This window comes from Rhinoraja longicauda, chromosome 20 (assembly GCF_053455715.1).
Source record: "Rhinoraja longicauda isolate Sanriku21f chromosome 20, sRhiLon1.1, whole genome shotgun sequence".
Taxonomy (NCBI): domain Eukaryota; kingdom Metazoa; phylum Chordata; class Chondrichthyes; order Rajiformes; family Arhynchobatidae; genus Rhinoraja; species Rhinoraja longicauda.
In genome coordinates this window covers 35,922,327-35,937,837 of record NC_135972.1, presented here as the reverse complement: position 1 = coordinate 35,937,837, position 15,511 = coordinate 35,922,327, and the positions used below count along the sequence as shown (strand labels likewise).

Here is a 15,511-nt window from a genome sequence, read left to right as displayed (position 1 = left end):
GGCACTGTAAGGCAGCAACTCTACCGCTGCGCCACTGTGCCGCCCACGTCAAATAATCCAGTTCCAAATATTTTCTGTTTGAAGGGCAGTAATAATTTAGAGAGACATTTGTAATTGCTTGGTTGGTTTTGTTTGACATTTTGTTCTTTTCTGGAGGTTTTCTTTAGGATCAAGCAAGTAAATGCAGATTACTGCTTTCTTATGTCTTTGGCATGGAAATCAGAAAGAAATGATCAGAATAGGAAATCCTTGCAAGTTAGAAAGGCATGGATGATGTAAGAGAAAGTATGGCATCCACTGAAAGTAACTATATGGTAGTTTACTCTCAAATTGGTGAGCAATTACAAAAAAGCATTTAGGCAATCTTTCACATCAGCTTATCTACAATAAAACCTCCCATCCATTCCCACCAACTTTGGTGTTTCATCAGTGGCACTGCTAATCCCTTCACTGATTTATATAAATATTATATTGCACTTTCATACAGTAATCTTAAATTGTAGCATACAGTATATTCATTACACTAAACTCTGTGAACTGATGATAGACAAACAAAGCTGGAGTAACTCAGCGGGACAGGCAGCATCTCTGGAGAAAAGGAATAGATGATGTTTGGGTCGATACTCTTCTTCAGACTGAGAGTCAGGGGAAAGGGAAACGAGGGAAATAGACGGTGATATATAGAGATATAGAACAATTGAATGAAAGATATGCAAAAAGTAACGATGATCAAGGCAATATGGAGCCCACAATGGTCTATTGTTGGCTGTGGGCGAGGTGATAATGCGTTATACAGACAGTGAAACTCAGCAGGACGACAGTGAAAGTAGTACGACAACTAGGGTGGGGGAGGGCCGGAGAGCGAGGGGATGCAAGGGTTACTTGAAGTTAGAGAAACCCATATTCATTCCACTGGGTTGTAAGCTGCCCAAGCGAAATATGAGGTGCTGTTCCTCCAATTTGCATTGGGCCTCACTCTGACAGTGGAGGAGGCCACAACAGAAAGGTCAGTATGGGAATAGGAGGGAGATTTAAAGTTTTTAGCAACCGGGAGATCATGTCGGTCTAGGAGGTCTAGGGGTTGGGATGAGATGCTGTTCCTCTAATTTGCGATTAGAGTACCTCTTGTTGTTCTTGATTTATTTTGGCTGGGAAGTCGTATAATTTCCATATTGGTTTGGTCAAGAACGCGATGGGTGTGTGATGGTGAGGAGTGGGAACTTCCTGGGGAATATGGGTCGTGCACAGACCGAAACATGGAGCTAAACAACATTGTATGTTTCAGCTCAAGGTTGGAAAGTGGTAGAGAAGAATTGCTAGGAATAGATGGAGATGTGTAAATAAACTCAATCCTTAGAGTCAGTCTTGCCCAAGAAAAATATGAGGTGCTGTTCCTCCAATTTGCGTTTGGCCTCACTCTGACAATGGAGGAAGCCCCAGACAGAAAGGTCAGTGTGGGAATGGGAAGGAGAGTTAATGTGTTTGGCAACCGGGAGATCACATAGGTGTTGGAGGTGCAGCCAAACGATCGGCCAGTCTACATTTGATCTCGCCGCTATATAAGAGTCAACACCTGAAACAGTGAGATACAGTAGATGAGGTTGGAGGAGGTGCAAGTGAACCTCTGCCTCACCTGAAAGGACTGTCGGGGTCACCGGTGCTGGATATGCTCTGAATCAGTCTGACTTGTTGTTAGTGATCTTGAGCTGTTTGAGTGGTGTCTCAGCTGCAGCAATCCAGGGAGGTTAACAATATTCAATTGCATTCCTGACTTTTGCCTTGAAGTGTGACAGAGAAACCTTGGTCAGAATGTGCATCTGCATCTACACCATTCCAACCTTTGATATGCTTTAACAGGCATGATATTTATATTATTGATGCAGTTTAATGTTTAGCTATAACTGACACCAATATTTTGATCTGGTGGGTTGGTGTGAGGATTCAGCAAAAGTAGTAATATTAAAGGTGAAGATGTGGCTAAATTTCCTGTTGCAGAAGAGTGAAAGGGAGAATTGAAATCCAAAACATTTTTGGTCCTCAAAAAATCCCCACACTCTGCTATAAAACACTTGGTTGAATAAAAGCAAAAATCATTATAATAAAGCTGATGTTTAATCAGAAGGGCTCTCTAAAACCAACTTTCTATCGCTTGGTTAAGCAATCAGATTTTAACACTTTTGTGAAGAAGCTTACACTTTGATATTTAATTTCCTTTTTTGCTAACTTTTTTTGAATTGAACAAGTTTTGTGTGCTCTGGAGTTTTGGTGTGTTAAGAGTTACTAGGCCATTTTGTAGAACCTCATCACATGGTATCATTTAAAATCTGATCTACTGACATCAGAGTGGTATGTTAAAAAATGTTTGGATTAGTGTTTCAGCTTTTGTACCTGCCGCATAAAGTTATGATGAATGTTTGCTTTTGAAAACCTGTTCTGATGTGTTTTAATATGCAAAGGAGTATCAGTCAAAAACCGGGTACATAATTAACCATGATGCAAATAATTTTAACAAATCCAACACCATTTATCTACACTGAAATATTTATTCTACAGTACTATTCATTGGAACAGCCTTTTGCTCCCATCTCAGTTGCTAGCAGTCTATTTTTATCTGACCTAAAATGTTTGCAGTCATTTTTTTGACTGCAAAAAAATGCATTTTTACATTCACTGTAAAAATGAAAATTGACTTGCTTGCTTCTTTCTCATCTTTAGTATGAGTGATAGTTTGTAAACATACCGAAGATGGTGATTTGTTTCATCTATGTACAAGGCAACAGGGAAGTCATGGCTCTTCAATACCTCTTGATGACATGATAAATCCACAAGCTGTTAACAAAACCCATAATGTAAGTCTTGGAAGGATAGTTAAAGTGCCTATCCTGACCTCTGGCAATAACTGTTTCTCTTTTACTTTTAACAGTGTGTATTACCAACCTCATTGATCAAAACAGATGATCACGCTGGGCAAACAGAATGCATTAAATCAAGAAGAGTAGAATTACTGTTAACGTTTTTATAATCGTAATATATTGTAGTAATCAGTTGGGTCCAACAAGTGAGAAAAAAAATAGGACTTTACATCACATTCAGGATTTTTTTTTTTTTTTTAATTTTCTGTGAAAAGAAAATAGTTGGAAGCATCTACCGTGAAAATCATTCACAGAAAATCAGTGAAAGTGGAAATTTCTCTGAATGTACAATCAAAAATGTGGTTTCTTTTGGCAAGATCAATTAAAACTATTGCCAAGTCTTTCCAATAAAATGTTGATTGTCTTTTTCTTAATTTCTTGAACCTTCTTACATTTAATGTGGTGATTTTTTTTGTGTTTGACACATCTACCAGGCAGTGCACAAGTATGAACAAGCAAATCCCTGTTAAGTTATCTTGTTGCACTTTGTTGACAGCAGTCACAGAGTGTTCAGAAATGTCATACTGTCCTGTGAAGCTCTGTGTAAATTGTTAAGCTGCAAGGTAGGAACTTTCTGATGTCCATGTTAGTTTGAGTAATTCCTCCAAATAACTGCAGTCCTCTGGGCTCCAAATGCAAACTTCAGTCTGACACAATTGATTCACAGTGTGATTCATCTTGTTTGACCTATCTACATATCGTTAAACAGAAGAGGCCTTGTGCCAAACACAAATTCAGAACTGCTACTGAAATACTTCCAGCCACAAGTGCCACATCATATTCTGACCTAGAGTAGTCAAAAGTTTTTTTTTAAATCTATCCATATTGATACTGGCAAACATCCTGTTTAGATCAAAAGCAAGAAGTCTAATTATTTTGCCACTTAACCTGCATTAAAATTTTAAAAGATGAAGGTTGGCAAAGTTGTCAATATTTTGGCGTGTACAGAGTATAAACACTGGTGTGGATCAGTTAGCTCAATGTCTCGTTTCACCATGAAAAACATACTTCAATAATTTATTATTCTCGTGAGAGTACGTTTGACCACATCTCATTTGTCTGCTTGTGTTTGCTTTAGTTTTCCAAGTTTCATATGTTTTTACATGCAATTTTTGTCCTATCAACATAGATAGCTAGTATAGAAAACTAAAATTAAAACAGCATAGGCCCTCCTGAAATATTAAAATATCTTTATCTTTCACATGGTGGCTGACCTGATCTTTCAGTTTTATTTTACAGTACTGTACTTGACTGTTACTGCAATCTACTCAACAAATCATTGATCACACTTTCTATGTTTTATCTTACTAAATGCCTGCATTCTCATGAACAAGTTGTGATGTCTCTCCCATTCCTTCAATCCCTCTATCGGGATCAACTCACCTTTCCCCCTTCTCCTTCAAGGTGTACCTTCTGTTCCTGCATTGAGCCACCTCTTGTCCCCGGCGACTACAGTCTCCACTTTCAGCAGAGGTGGAGAAATGGTAAGATGATTTGCAGGGTCATGAGGATTGCTGGACCTGCACTTCAGCTCCACTCAGCATCCTTTGCACTTTGCTCAACATTCCCCCTCCATGTGACCATGCTCCAACTCTATCAATGCAAGCCATCTCAAGATTTTCGAGGTGCACTCCATTCATTTTCTTCATCATCACGGGATCCAAGTTTTGGAACTCCTACCTCAGCAGTATTGAAGGTTCCTTCAACAGCAGTGGTTCATGAATGTAGCTCACCACAACTTTCTCTTGAGGCTTATAGGGGCTGTGCACTAAATCCTAGCTATGGTGAAGATGATCACATTCCCAAGAAATGAGTACATTGAAAAATAAAGTACATCGCTTAGTTTACCTTTCCCAAACATATCCCATCACGTCTCCTTGCTAACAAAATCTGCTTTCCATGTCTCTATAAATTGTTTCCTTGCAAAATACCATATCATCACCTTAGGCCCCATGTTCACCAATAGCTTCTCAACAGGATTACTAAAATGTTAAGATCTGCATTGTCGCATAATTTGCACCTGCTGTCCTTGTCCTACTAGTAGAAACATAGAAAATAGGTGCAAGAGGAGGCCATTTGGCCCTTCAAGCCAGCACCGCCATTCATTGCGATCATGGCTGATCATCCACAATCAGTAACCCATGCCTGCCTTCTCACCTTATCCCTTGATTCCGCTAACCCCTAGAGCTCTATCTAACTCTCTTTTAAATTCATCCAGTGAATTGGCCTCCACTGCCTCCTATGGCAGAGAATGCCACAAATTCACAACTCTCTGGGTGAAAAAGTTTCTTCTCACCTCAGTTTTAAATGGCCTCCCCTTTATTCTTAGACTGTGTGGCCCCTGGTTCTGGACTCCCCCAACATTGGGAACATTTTACCTGCATCTAGCTTGTCCAGTCCTTTTATAATTTTATACCTTTTATACGTTTCTATAAGTGTGGAATTAAACTGAGCTTGAAAGATACCCAATCAATTGTCCATCTACCTTTATCCTGAAGATATTACCGAAGGAATTTGATGGGGTTGAGATGAAAAGTCAGTCAGTGATCTTCTCAAATCCTCTATCCATTTCCAATATGCAGAGCAATAATGAATTGAAGACACTAATACCACAATGTGTACAGTTATTCAGCCATTACACTCCCACAGCATCAGCACCTTTGTTTTTTCACCTCTAATGCTGTCTTCTATAGTCTCTTTAAAACATATTTGAACATGCCATTCTTCCTATCTCAATACCTTTTTTCACTACTCTCTTTGCCTTCAATACTGCCCATTACACCATATGGCTTCGTCAGAGATTTATCTGTGCAAGAATGCGATGGAAATGCATATGTTGTGTGTCGTTTACTTGTTCAATTGTGTAATTTCATGTAACAGTGTGATGTTTTTGGTGGCCTGTTAGAGGTTGAATAAATTGACCTAGTAAATAAAATGCATTAATTTTTAGATTACCAGTTAGGGTTTCTCCTCATCAAGGAATTCTTAGCTCTTTGAAGAACTGTCCAATTTAATCACCTACCACAATTTACATAGAAATAGATACATAGAAAATAAGTGCAGGAGTAGGCCATTCGGCACTTCGAGCCAGCACTGCCATTAAATGTGATCATGGCTGATCATCCACAATCAGTACCCCGTTCCTGCCTTCTCCCCATACCCCTTGATTCCGCGAGCCCTAAGAGATCTATCCAACTCTCTCTGAATGTATCCAGTGAATCTGAGGCAGAGAATTCCACAAATTCACAACTCTCTGGGTGCACAAATTCACAACCTCCCTGGGTGATTTCTCCCATAACATTGCAAACTAGTTGATATTATCAAATTATGTTATTTACATTTCTTTTGCAAAGTCACTCAAACAGATCTTGTCAGCCTATTCTTGATCAAGATCTTAAATGTATAACTCAAAACACAACTAAAACACTATAAAATGTATAACTCAAAAAGCTACTTCAATGAATGAAAGCACTGAATGATTTACAAAAAATGACAATGGATTGGATTTGCAGGATTGAATATTGGATTGAAAGAGTGGTCAGATATGCACCAGGTGTAAGGAGAGAGGGAGTTATTTGCAAAGATATCCATTTAAGTTTTTATCATGAAGTGAGGTGCACAGATAAATAATCTGGTGTTTCAGCCTTGCTATTTCTGGGATGTCACAAAATGCTTGGCAAAACTTTCCATCCAGAGATTCAATGCGCAGATGGAGTGCATGAAACCATGAGCTGTGGCTGATCTGTGGCAGTGACTTGCTCGAGTTCCTCACTACTCCTTCATCTGCAAGGCTGGTGAATTTTTTTTCAATAATACACAAACTAAAAAAATGTCATTCATCCTGTTCTTTATTTCCACGCAGGACTGTGGGTTGATAATCCAACCTGACAAGCCTTGCGGCCTGCAACCAGTGTCCAGTGGCTACCTCTCACCAGTTGCTCAGAGGCAGGTTCAAACCTGTAAAACAGGCGATGCCAAAGGTTGGTAATCATCACAAGATGGTTTTCATAAATATTGTAGTCTGCAGGAATCCCCTGTCATGTACTGTAAAGTGTAGATAAAATTCCTGGGCCGCAAGTACCTTTTCTTCTGTGGAAGAGTATGTATATCATACGTAAATAAGCTGACAGCATTTTCTGTCCTCATATCCTGTGAGAGGAAGGTGGAAGATATTAGCAGATTCCAGTTGAAACATGTATAGGATGAAATCAATCTTTGACACGAGTAACTAGTGGACTTAATTTTTTTGCATAGACCTCGTATTTAAAACTTACATACTCACTGTGGAGGAAAATGTATTTTTGTTTAGTTTAGAGATACAGTAGGGAAACAGGCCCTTCAGCCCAACAAATCCACGTCTACCATTGATCACCCATTCTCACTAGATCTATCCTACTTTCTCATCCGCTGCCTACACACTAGGGGCAATTTACAGAGGCCAATTAACCTACGAACCCGCACGTCTTTGCGACATGAGAGGAAATCAGAGCACCTGGATGAAACCCACATGGTCACAGGGAGAACATGCAAATTCCACACAGGCAGCACCCGAGGTCGGGATTGAACCAGGTTCTCTGGTGCTGTGAGGCAGTGGCTCTATCAGCTGCAACACCGTATTGCTCCTGAGAAGTAAATTTCACATGCATGTTTACTGCACAAATTCATTTGACGAGTTGAGATATTTAGGGCTAAGTCGAGCAACGAGAATTATTCAGAGTGGAAAGATCTGGAGATGGCCACGCTTTCATTGATTTTTGTTAAGACCTATTGCAATTCGCAAGAAGGAAAGGAAAATGATGGACAAGCTCAAAGTATAGTTATATGAGTGGTGTAAGGAGCATCAATCTGGACACCATCTAAAGGCGATGGACACAAAAAGCCAAGAGTAACTCAGCGGGTCGGACAATGTCTCTGGAGAAAAGGAATAGGTGACATTTTGGGTCGGGGCCCTTCTTCAGACTGAGTCAGGGGAAAGGGAAATGAGAGATATAGATGTAGAGAGATATAGAACAAATGAATGAAACCTTTCAAATGAATGAAAAAACCTCACCTATTCCTTTTCTCTAGAGATGCTGCCTGTCCTGCTGAGTTACTCCAGCTTTTAGTGTTTATCCTGTTTAAACCAGCATCTGCAGTGCCTTCCTACACACCTTGTAAAGGAGCATGTATTGCTTCATCATTGATGAAGCAACAGAAAAAACACGTGAAGACCATTGTCCTGAGAAACTACTCCAGCGATAGCCTGCATTTGTATATCTCCCTGCAGCCTCCACCATCATAATGAGTGTTTGATTTCAATTCATCTACTGGAGTTTTCCCACTGGTGCCCACTAGCTTCCATTTTACTCAGGCTCCTTAGTGATGTGCTCAGCCTGGGCTGCCTCGATATTTAGAAATGTCATTCTCATCTCACAGCTACTGTTTGACTCTTCTTGGACCACAACCTTAAAGAGGTCTGCAGATGAGGAGCGCTGATGGAACACAAACTGAGCATTGGCAAAGAAGTAATTTATGACTAAGCTCTGCTTGAAAACAATCTTATTGACAAAGCCCCTTGTGTTACTGTTTCAGGGCAATGGCTTGTTCCTTGTCTGAGCTGCTCAGACAACCAGACCTGTGATTGGCAGAAGGCAAGGTGGCACCCGGACAATTGTTATCACCTCTCACCAACTAGAATACAACTTCAACAGTGTCTGAGTGGAAGAAAGGTAAAGGTTTGTTCCATATGACTTTAATTGCAGCTAGTCAGTTTTAGTTTATTGTCACGTGTACTGAGATACATTGAAAAACTTTTGTTGCGTGTTATCTAGTCAGCTAAAGACTATACGTGATTACAATCGAGCCGTTTGCAGTGTATAGACACATGATAAGGGAATAACGTTAAATGCAAGGTAGAGCCAGCAAAGTCCAATCAAGAATAGTCCGAGGGTCACCAAAGAGGTAGATCGTAGTTCAGCACTGCTCTCTGGTTGTGGTAGAGTATTTATATAGTCATGCACTGCGAGAATAATCAAATGACAGAGTCTAAATGATTGCCGCGCATAATGAATTAAAATTTGATGGAAATGTATACGCAACTGAAAACACATTTGTACACATAATTAAATAACCTAATAATGCACCTGTTGGTATAAAGACACTGCTCAGTAATGGTGCAAGTCATAGTGCTGCTGGAGAGTGACTTCTTCATAGGGAAAGGAGAGTTGAAAATTAAAATTTCTTTGATCACATAGTGTAATGTTACCCTGAAAGATAACTGAAAACTCACGCTCAAATCAAAAGAGAAATAAACCAGCAACATTTTGAATTAGTTCAGTTTGACTATATTAACTTTATTTGATCAGGACATTATTTTGGTAATATTCTTACATTTTATTGACTTAAAATGTAAAAGGAGGCACGGTGGCGCAGCAGTAAAGTTGCTGCCTTACAGCGCTTGCAGTGCCAGGGACCCGGGTTCGATCCCGACTACAGGTGCTGTCTGTACGGAGTTTGTACGTTCTCCCTGTGACCGCATGGGTTTTCTCCGAGATTTTCGGTTTCCTCCCACATTCCTAAGATGTACAGGTTTGTAGGTTAATTGGTTTGATATAAGTGGTGTAAAATTGTCCCCAGTGTGTGTGGGACAGTGTTAGGGTGCGGGGATCACTGGTTGGTGCGGATTTGGTGGGCTGAAGGGCCTGTTTCGTTTTAACTAAACTGAAATAAATATAATTAGAATTCCTTAAAATTAAAATGTTTGAGTTAAGGCTTATATATATTAAGCCTTGTGTGTTTACATTAAGTCTCGGTGCCTACATTTTTCTTTTATGCTTAGAGATAACTGAGTAAATTAGATTGCTGCTTTCAAGGAGAATTTTATTTTCAATCGTGATATTTTCAATATATTTTCAATATATTTTCAATATAACATCTGATGGATTTTTCTTTTTCATCAATAAGGTTCTTTTTATTGGAGATTCCACCAACAGGGGAATGATGTACTACCTGATGGAAGAAGTGAATGAAACTCTGCAGGACTGGGACAAAGCTCACGACAGTAAATTCTATTACAATTTAAATGGAGGAAAGACATTCACTAGTTATGCTTACTATCCTCAGTTCTGGCTGAGTTTAGATCAGAGACCAACATTTCAAAAGGCTTTGGAGCAACTCATACAAAGGTACAATATTTGATTTTTTGAAAATCAAAAATCAAATTAATTTTCAAATCTTATTTGAAATCCACTGACTCTTTGCTTGGGCATAACTTTGTGGGAACAGTCCAATGCCCTTGCATTTTGCAATAACAATTCAATTAGTGAATATGGAATATGACACGGCTCTAAAATGGATATACCCATTGAGCATCCTGGAACAATTTTACATTTTAATTCAATGGCTGAAAATAGCATTTAAACATCCCAGTGATAAAGCAAACATTAGTAGATTGCATCAATGGTTTTCTTAATTAGTAAAGTACATTTTTAGGTATTTCCAAAATTTGGGTATTTCAGGTACTCTCTGTCTATGATGGGTAATGGAGCACTCACAAGATAAAATGAAAAAGGTGAAAACTGCTGTTTTAGTTATATGCATTATCTTTGCAATACAAATTTAAATTGTTTACTTGAATTAATAAAATTACCTTTAAAAATTGGTAATGAAATCGGGAGATTCCCTGCATTTCAATTGCTTGAAAATCATAATGAAATTCTGGACCTGTTGGTTATCACCAACTCAGAAAATGATACAATCGTTTTCTGTGTAGGAAGGAACTGCAGATGCTGGTTTAAACCAAAGATAGACACAAAAAGCTGGAGTAACTCAGCGGGACAGGCAGCATCACTGGAGAGAAGGAATGGGTGACGTTTCGGGTTGGGTCTGAAGAAGAGTCTCGGCCTAAAATGTCACCCATTCCTTCTCTCCAGAGATGCTGCCTGAGTTACTCCAGCTTTTTGTGTCTATCAATCTTTTTCTGTGCTTCTTTCACTCCTGAAGAAATTACAGACAAGCAACACAATCAGAGTTGCCAGCTTTCATATTGTAAGTCAACCAATTGGTAATCTTTTCATAGAGAATAATGTCTGGTCTTTCAATATGAGTGGGCATTCCCACTTTGTTCATCAAAATGCAAAAACCTGCATATGCTAGAAATAGAAACATAGAAAATAGGTGCAGGAGGAGGCCATTCGGCCCTTCGAGCCAGCACCGCCATTCATTGTGATCATGGCTGATTTTCCCCAATCAATAATCCGTGCCTGCCTTCTCCCCATATCCCTTGATTCCACTAGCCCCTAGAGCTCTATCTAACTCTTTCTTAAATCCATTCAGTGATTCGGCCTCCACTGCCCTCTGTGGCAGAGAATTCCACAAATTCACAACTCTCTGGGTGAAAAAGTTTTATTTCACCTCAGTTTTAAATGGCCTCCCCTTTATTCTGAGACTGTGGCCCCTGGTTCTGGACTCGCCCAACATTGAGAACATTTTTCCTGCATCTAGCTTGTCCAGTCCTTTTATAATTTTATATGTTTCTATAAGATTCCCTGAGATAAAAACAGAGATTGACAGAAATACTCAGTGGACCAAAAGAGAGAAAAAAAGGTAAATATTTCAGGTTCATGCCTTTTCATCGAAACCCATCTGAGGAGAGATCACACACCTGAAACATTCATTGTGTTTTACTCTCTCTGCAAAGGCTGTGTGATCTGTTGAGTAATTCCATCATTCTCTGTTCTATTACTGCTTTGGCAATCTTACCTTATCTGATATCTGATATCCCTTAGCTTCCACAGTAAAAACAAATAAGAAATATTACATATCTAACCCATCTCCTGTTGATCCACACATAGACAGCTATGCTGGCCTTTAAGTGGTCCAATTCTCTCCATAGCCAGGCTTTTACCCAATGTGCCTCTTGATCCACCTCATGCCCTCTTTCTGCCTTCCTGGTTTCCCTCTTCAGTGTATCCCATGTGCCGTGGCATTCACTAGATCCCCATTGTCTAAACCTGATCTCTGCCGCCTCCTTTCTTTTGATCCGAGCCTCCCTTCAACCAGGGTTCCCTAAAGTTGCCAGCCTTGCCCTTCACTGCCACAGGAACATGCTGTTCCTTCACATTTCCCATCGCACTTTTAAAAGCCTCACACTTGCTCGACATCCCTTTGTCTGCAAACAGTCTCACTTAGTCGACTTCTGTAGGTTCCCACCTAGGATCTTAACTTGTGGACCATGATAGAATTATGATCACTAGTCTCAAGGTCCCACACTGACACTGAAAACGACCCTATTATTGTTACAGCTATCTGCGACCTCACTGCACACCTGATCTTATATTGGGAGGCCTACAATCCTGTCCCATCAAAGTGATCGTCCATCAGTCTGAAGAAGGGTCTCGACCCGAAATGTCACCCATTCCTTCTCTCCTGAGATGCTGCCTGACCCGCTGAGTTACTTCAGCTTTTTGTGATACCTTCGATTTGTACCAGCATCTGAAGTTATTTCCCTATTCCATTTTTGTTTATAAGTTCTCACTGGACGATCGCCCAAGTATACCCTCTCAAAGCATAAATCCTCCCTGATCATCCCCCTCCCCCCCCCATCCTCCACCTGTACCTCTATCACACCCACAGCCTTAAAGACAAACTACCAAGAGAAATGTGTTACGTCATCTTGAAAATGTTGATTATATTATAAATAAATCAGAACTATAAACTGAATGTTGGGCAGATATAGAAAAATAATCCAGTTAATTTGATTACTTTATGTCTTATTGTTTTCAGGTCACATCCTTTAGAAAACAATGATCAGACGGTTCTGGTTATTGGTGGTGTGCAATGGTTAAATACACATCACCTGCACATTACACACAAGGTTTTACAAAGGTAATACAAACCATGATGTATATTTTTTACAATATTTGTTAGAAGAAAAAATTTAATTGATGTAAATGACGAACTGTTTAACACCAGCATCTCCTTCCTATTTTCCTTCAGTAACCGATTACCTCCTCATAATAATTTGTGCCTCTTACTAATTATACCCGCAAAATTTTACCTTTGGAACCAATGGCGGCTGTCAGCTCAATTCCACTCACTATTACTCTTTACAGTCTGGTTTATATGAAGTCAATCTATCATAAGGCCAATCCTTCACGAGATTCAATGTCCTAAGAATGAACACTTGGGCGGGCACGGTGGCGCAGCGGTAGAGTTGCTGCCTTACAGCTCTTGCAGCGCTAGAGACCCGGGTTCAATCCTGACCAAGGGTGCTGTCTGTACAGAGTTTGTACATTCTCCCCGTGACCGCGTGGGTTTTCTCCGAGATCTTCAGTTTCCTCCCAAAGACGTACAGGTATGTAGGTTAATTGACTTGGTGTATGAGTAAATTGTCCCTAGTGTGTGTAGGATAGTGTTAATGTGCGGGGATCACTGGTCGGTGCGGACTCCGTGGGCCCCAAGGGCCTGTTTTTGCGCTGTATCTCTAAACTAAACTAAACTAAACTTGCCTCTCATCCGATCTCACCAGCATACATTTACCTCCCTTGCGCTTGTCTGTTCACCGGTTTATGATACTGAGAACTTTCTTTATAGTACAACTAATTAGTTTCACCTCTTCAATCTTCCTCCTAATTGCTGAAGCAAGATTTTGAAAATACTCAGCATATCAGACTGCATCTACGGAAAGATTCAGATGAAAGGTCATCAATCTGAAAGGTTGAACTAATTTTCTCTCTGCACGGATACTTCTTGGTCTATCAAGAGACACAAGAGTGTTTAAATTTCATGTGCACCAGACATAACAATTAAATTCCTGCTGGCTGCAGGTTTATGGGCACATTAACGCAACAGCACTACAAATAAATATACCATAAATGAAGTTATTCTAGGTAAACCAGACCATGGTAGTACAAGTCAAAGTGTGTAGAGTGGCCATTGTCGTGCAGTGTCCATTGTGTACTTTCTTCCTGGTGGCGGCCGCAAGGTGAGATGTGGCCAGTGTGGTGTGGGGCTTTGATGCTATTAGCTGCCTTCCTGAGGCAGCGCTTCCTATACATCCCTTTGATGGTGGGGATGGACAGAGTAACGCCCGACACTTTCTGCAGCCTCTTACGTTCGTGGATGTTCAAGTTGCCAAACCAGGCCATGATCCAACCAGTCAGTATACTGTACTTTCCACCATACACCTGGACACGTTTGACAGATTATTCGGTGACATGCCAAATCCCCTCAAATGTCTGAGGAAGGAGAGCTTTCCTTGTAATTGCAGAGTACTTCCAGCATGTTGTGGTTCTAACCTGAAATGCTAGAAATGCAGTTATTCAATTTCTATGGATTTCTATTGTCTTTGATTCCAATGCATTGTGCATCTCACTTTGATACTTGGACAACAGACATTCTGCGCTCTAGGTCCAAGAATCCTGCAGTATTGGGAGCAGTGCTGCAGTATTGGTACACAGTGCTGCAGTATTGGGAGCAGTGCTGCAGTATTGGACACAGTGCTGCAGTATTGGACACAGTGCTGCAGTATTGGGACACAGTGCTGCAGTATTGGGACACAGTGCTGCAGTATTGGGACACAGTGCTGCAGTATTGGGACACAGTGCTGCAGTATTGAACACAGTGCTGCAGTATTGGACACAGTGCTGCAGTATTGGACACAGTGCTGCAGTATTGGGAGCAGTGCTGCAGTATTGGGAGCAGCGCTGCAGTATTGGGAGCAGTGCTGCAGTATTGCGAGCAGTGCTGCAGTATTGGACACAGTGCTGCAGTATTGGACACAGTGCTGCAGTATTGGGAGCAGCGCTGCAGTATTGGGAGCAGTGCTGCAGTATTGGACACAGTGCTGCAGTATTGGACACAGTGCTGCAGTATTGGGAGCAGTGCTGCAGTATTGGGAGCAGTGCTGCCGTATTGGACACAGTGCTGCAGTATTGGACACAGTGCTGCAGTATTGGGATACAGTGCTGCAGTATTGGACACAGTGCTGCAGTATTGGAACAGCGCTGCGGTATTGGGAGCAGTGTTGCAGTAGTGGGAGCAGCGCTGCAGTATGGGAAGCAATGCTGCAGTATTGGGAGCAGTTAAGAAGAACCCACAGGGCAGAGTGCTGACAGGAGGGTCCCGGCAGATGGGCCCGGCTCACCATCGCCGTGGATTGACGACGGAGCACCGCCCATCGCAAATCGCTCGCTGCGGACCAACGGCAATGGAGGAGCGCCCGCCACGGGCCAGGAATAGCTTGCCGCAGACCGTCAATGGAGGACCTACCGGTGGGATTGACGGCCCCACACACCGCAGACTCCGAACTCGGGCCCGAGCCACCAGCATTGACCAAGAACGAGGAGGGTGGTGGAACATGAGGTCGCGGTCGCGAAGAACAAAGGGGACCCGGCATGGGGGGGGGGGGGGGCGCTGAGAACAAGAGGGACCTGTGGTGGTGGGAGGGGCAAGAAGGGACCAGCAATATTGTAGGATACTTTGTAACTTTGCCTGCGCCTTGTGGCAACTGTTTTGTGTACCATGCATGTAAAATCAAAGAATTTCACTGTACAGATGCTCCCTGTCTTAGGATGCTTTGACTTGCGATATTTCGACTTTGCGATGGTGCAAACGGCAGT

The 15,511-nt window shown here is 41.3% G+C and overlaps 1 protein-coding gene and 1 long non-coding RNA gene across 5 annotated transcripts in view; one reads left to right on the top strand and one right to left on the bottom strand.

Moving 5' to 3' along the window:
* LOC144603731 (uncharacterized) overlaps positions 1–15,511 on the bottom strand; it is a 120,969-nt gene that overhangs the window by 17,650 nt on the left and 87,808 nt on the right. The window lies entirely within an intron of this gene.
* The window catches only part of cped1 (cadherin-like and PC-esterase domain containing 1), a 219,716-nt gene that overhangs the window by 171,592 nt on the left and 32,613 nt on the right, over positions 1–15,511 (top strand). For 3 of the 4 annotated variants that reach the window (XM_078417410.1, XM_078417408.1, XM_078417411.1), the window contains exons 16-19: positions 6,775–6,892; positions 8,484–8,620; positions 9,855–10,075; positions 12,675–12,776. In XM_078417410.1, the coding sequence (XP_078273536.1) occupies positions 6,775–6,892; positions 8,484–8,620; positions 9,855–10,075; positions 12,675–12,776 (578 nt within the window). The remainder of the gene's footprint in view (positions 1–6,774; positions 6,893–8,483; positions 8,621–9,854; positions 10,076–12,674; positions 12,777–15,511) is intronic. The other variant, XM_078417409.1, reaches the window with a different exon arrangement.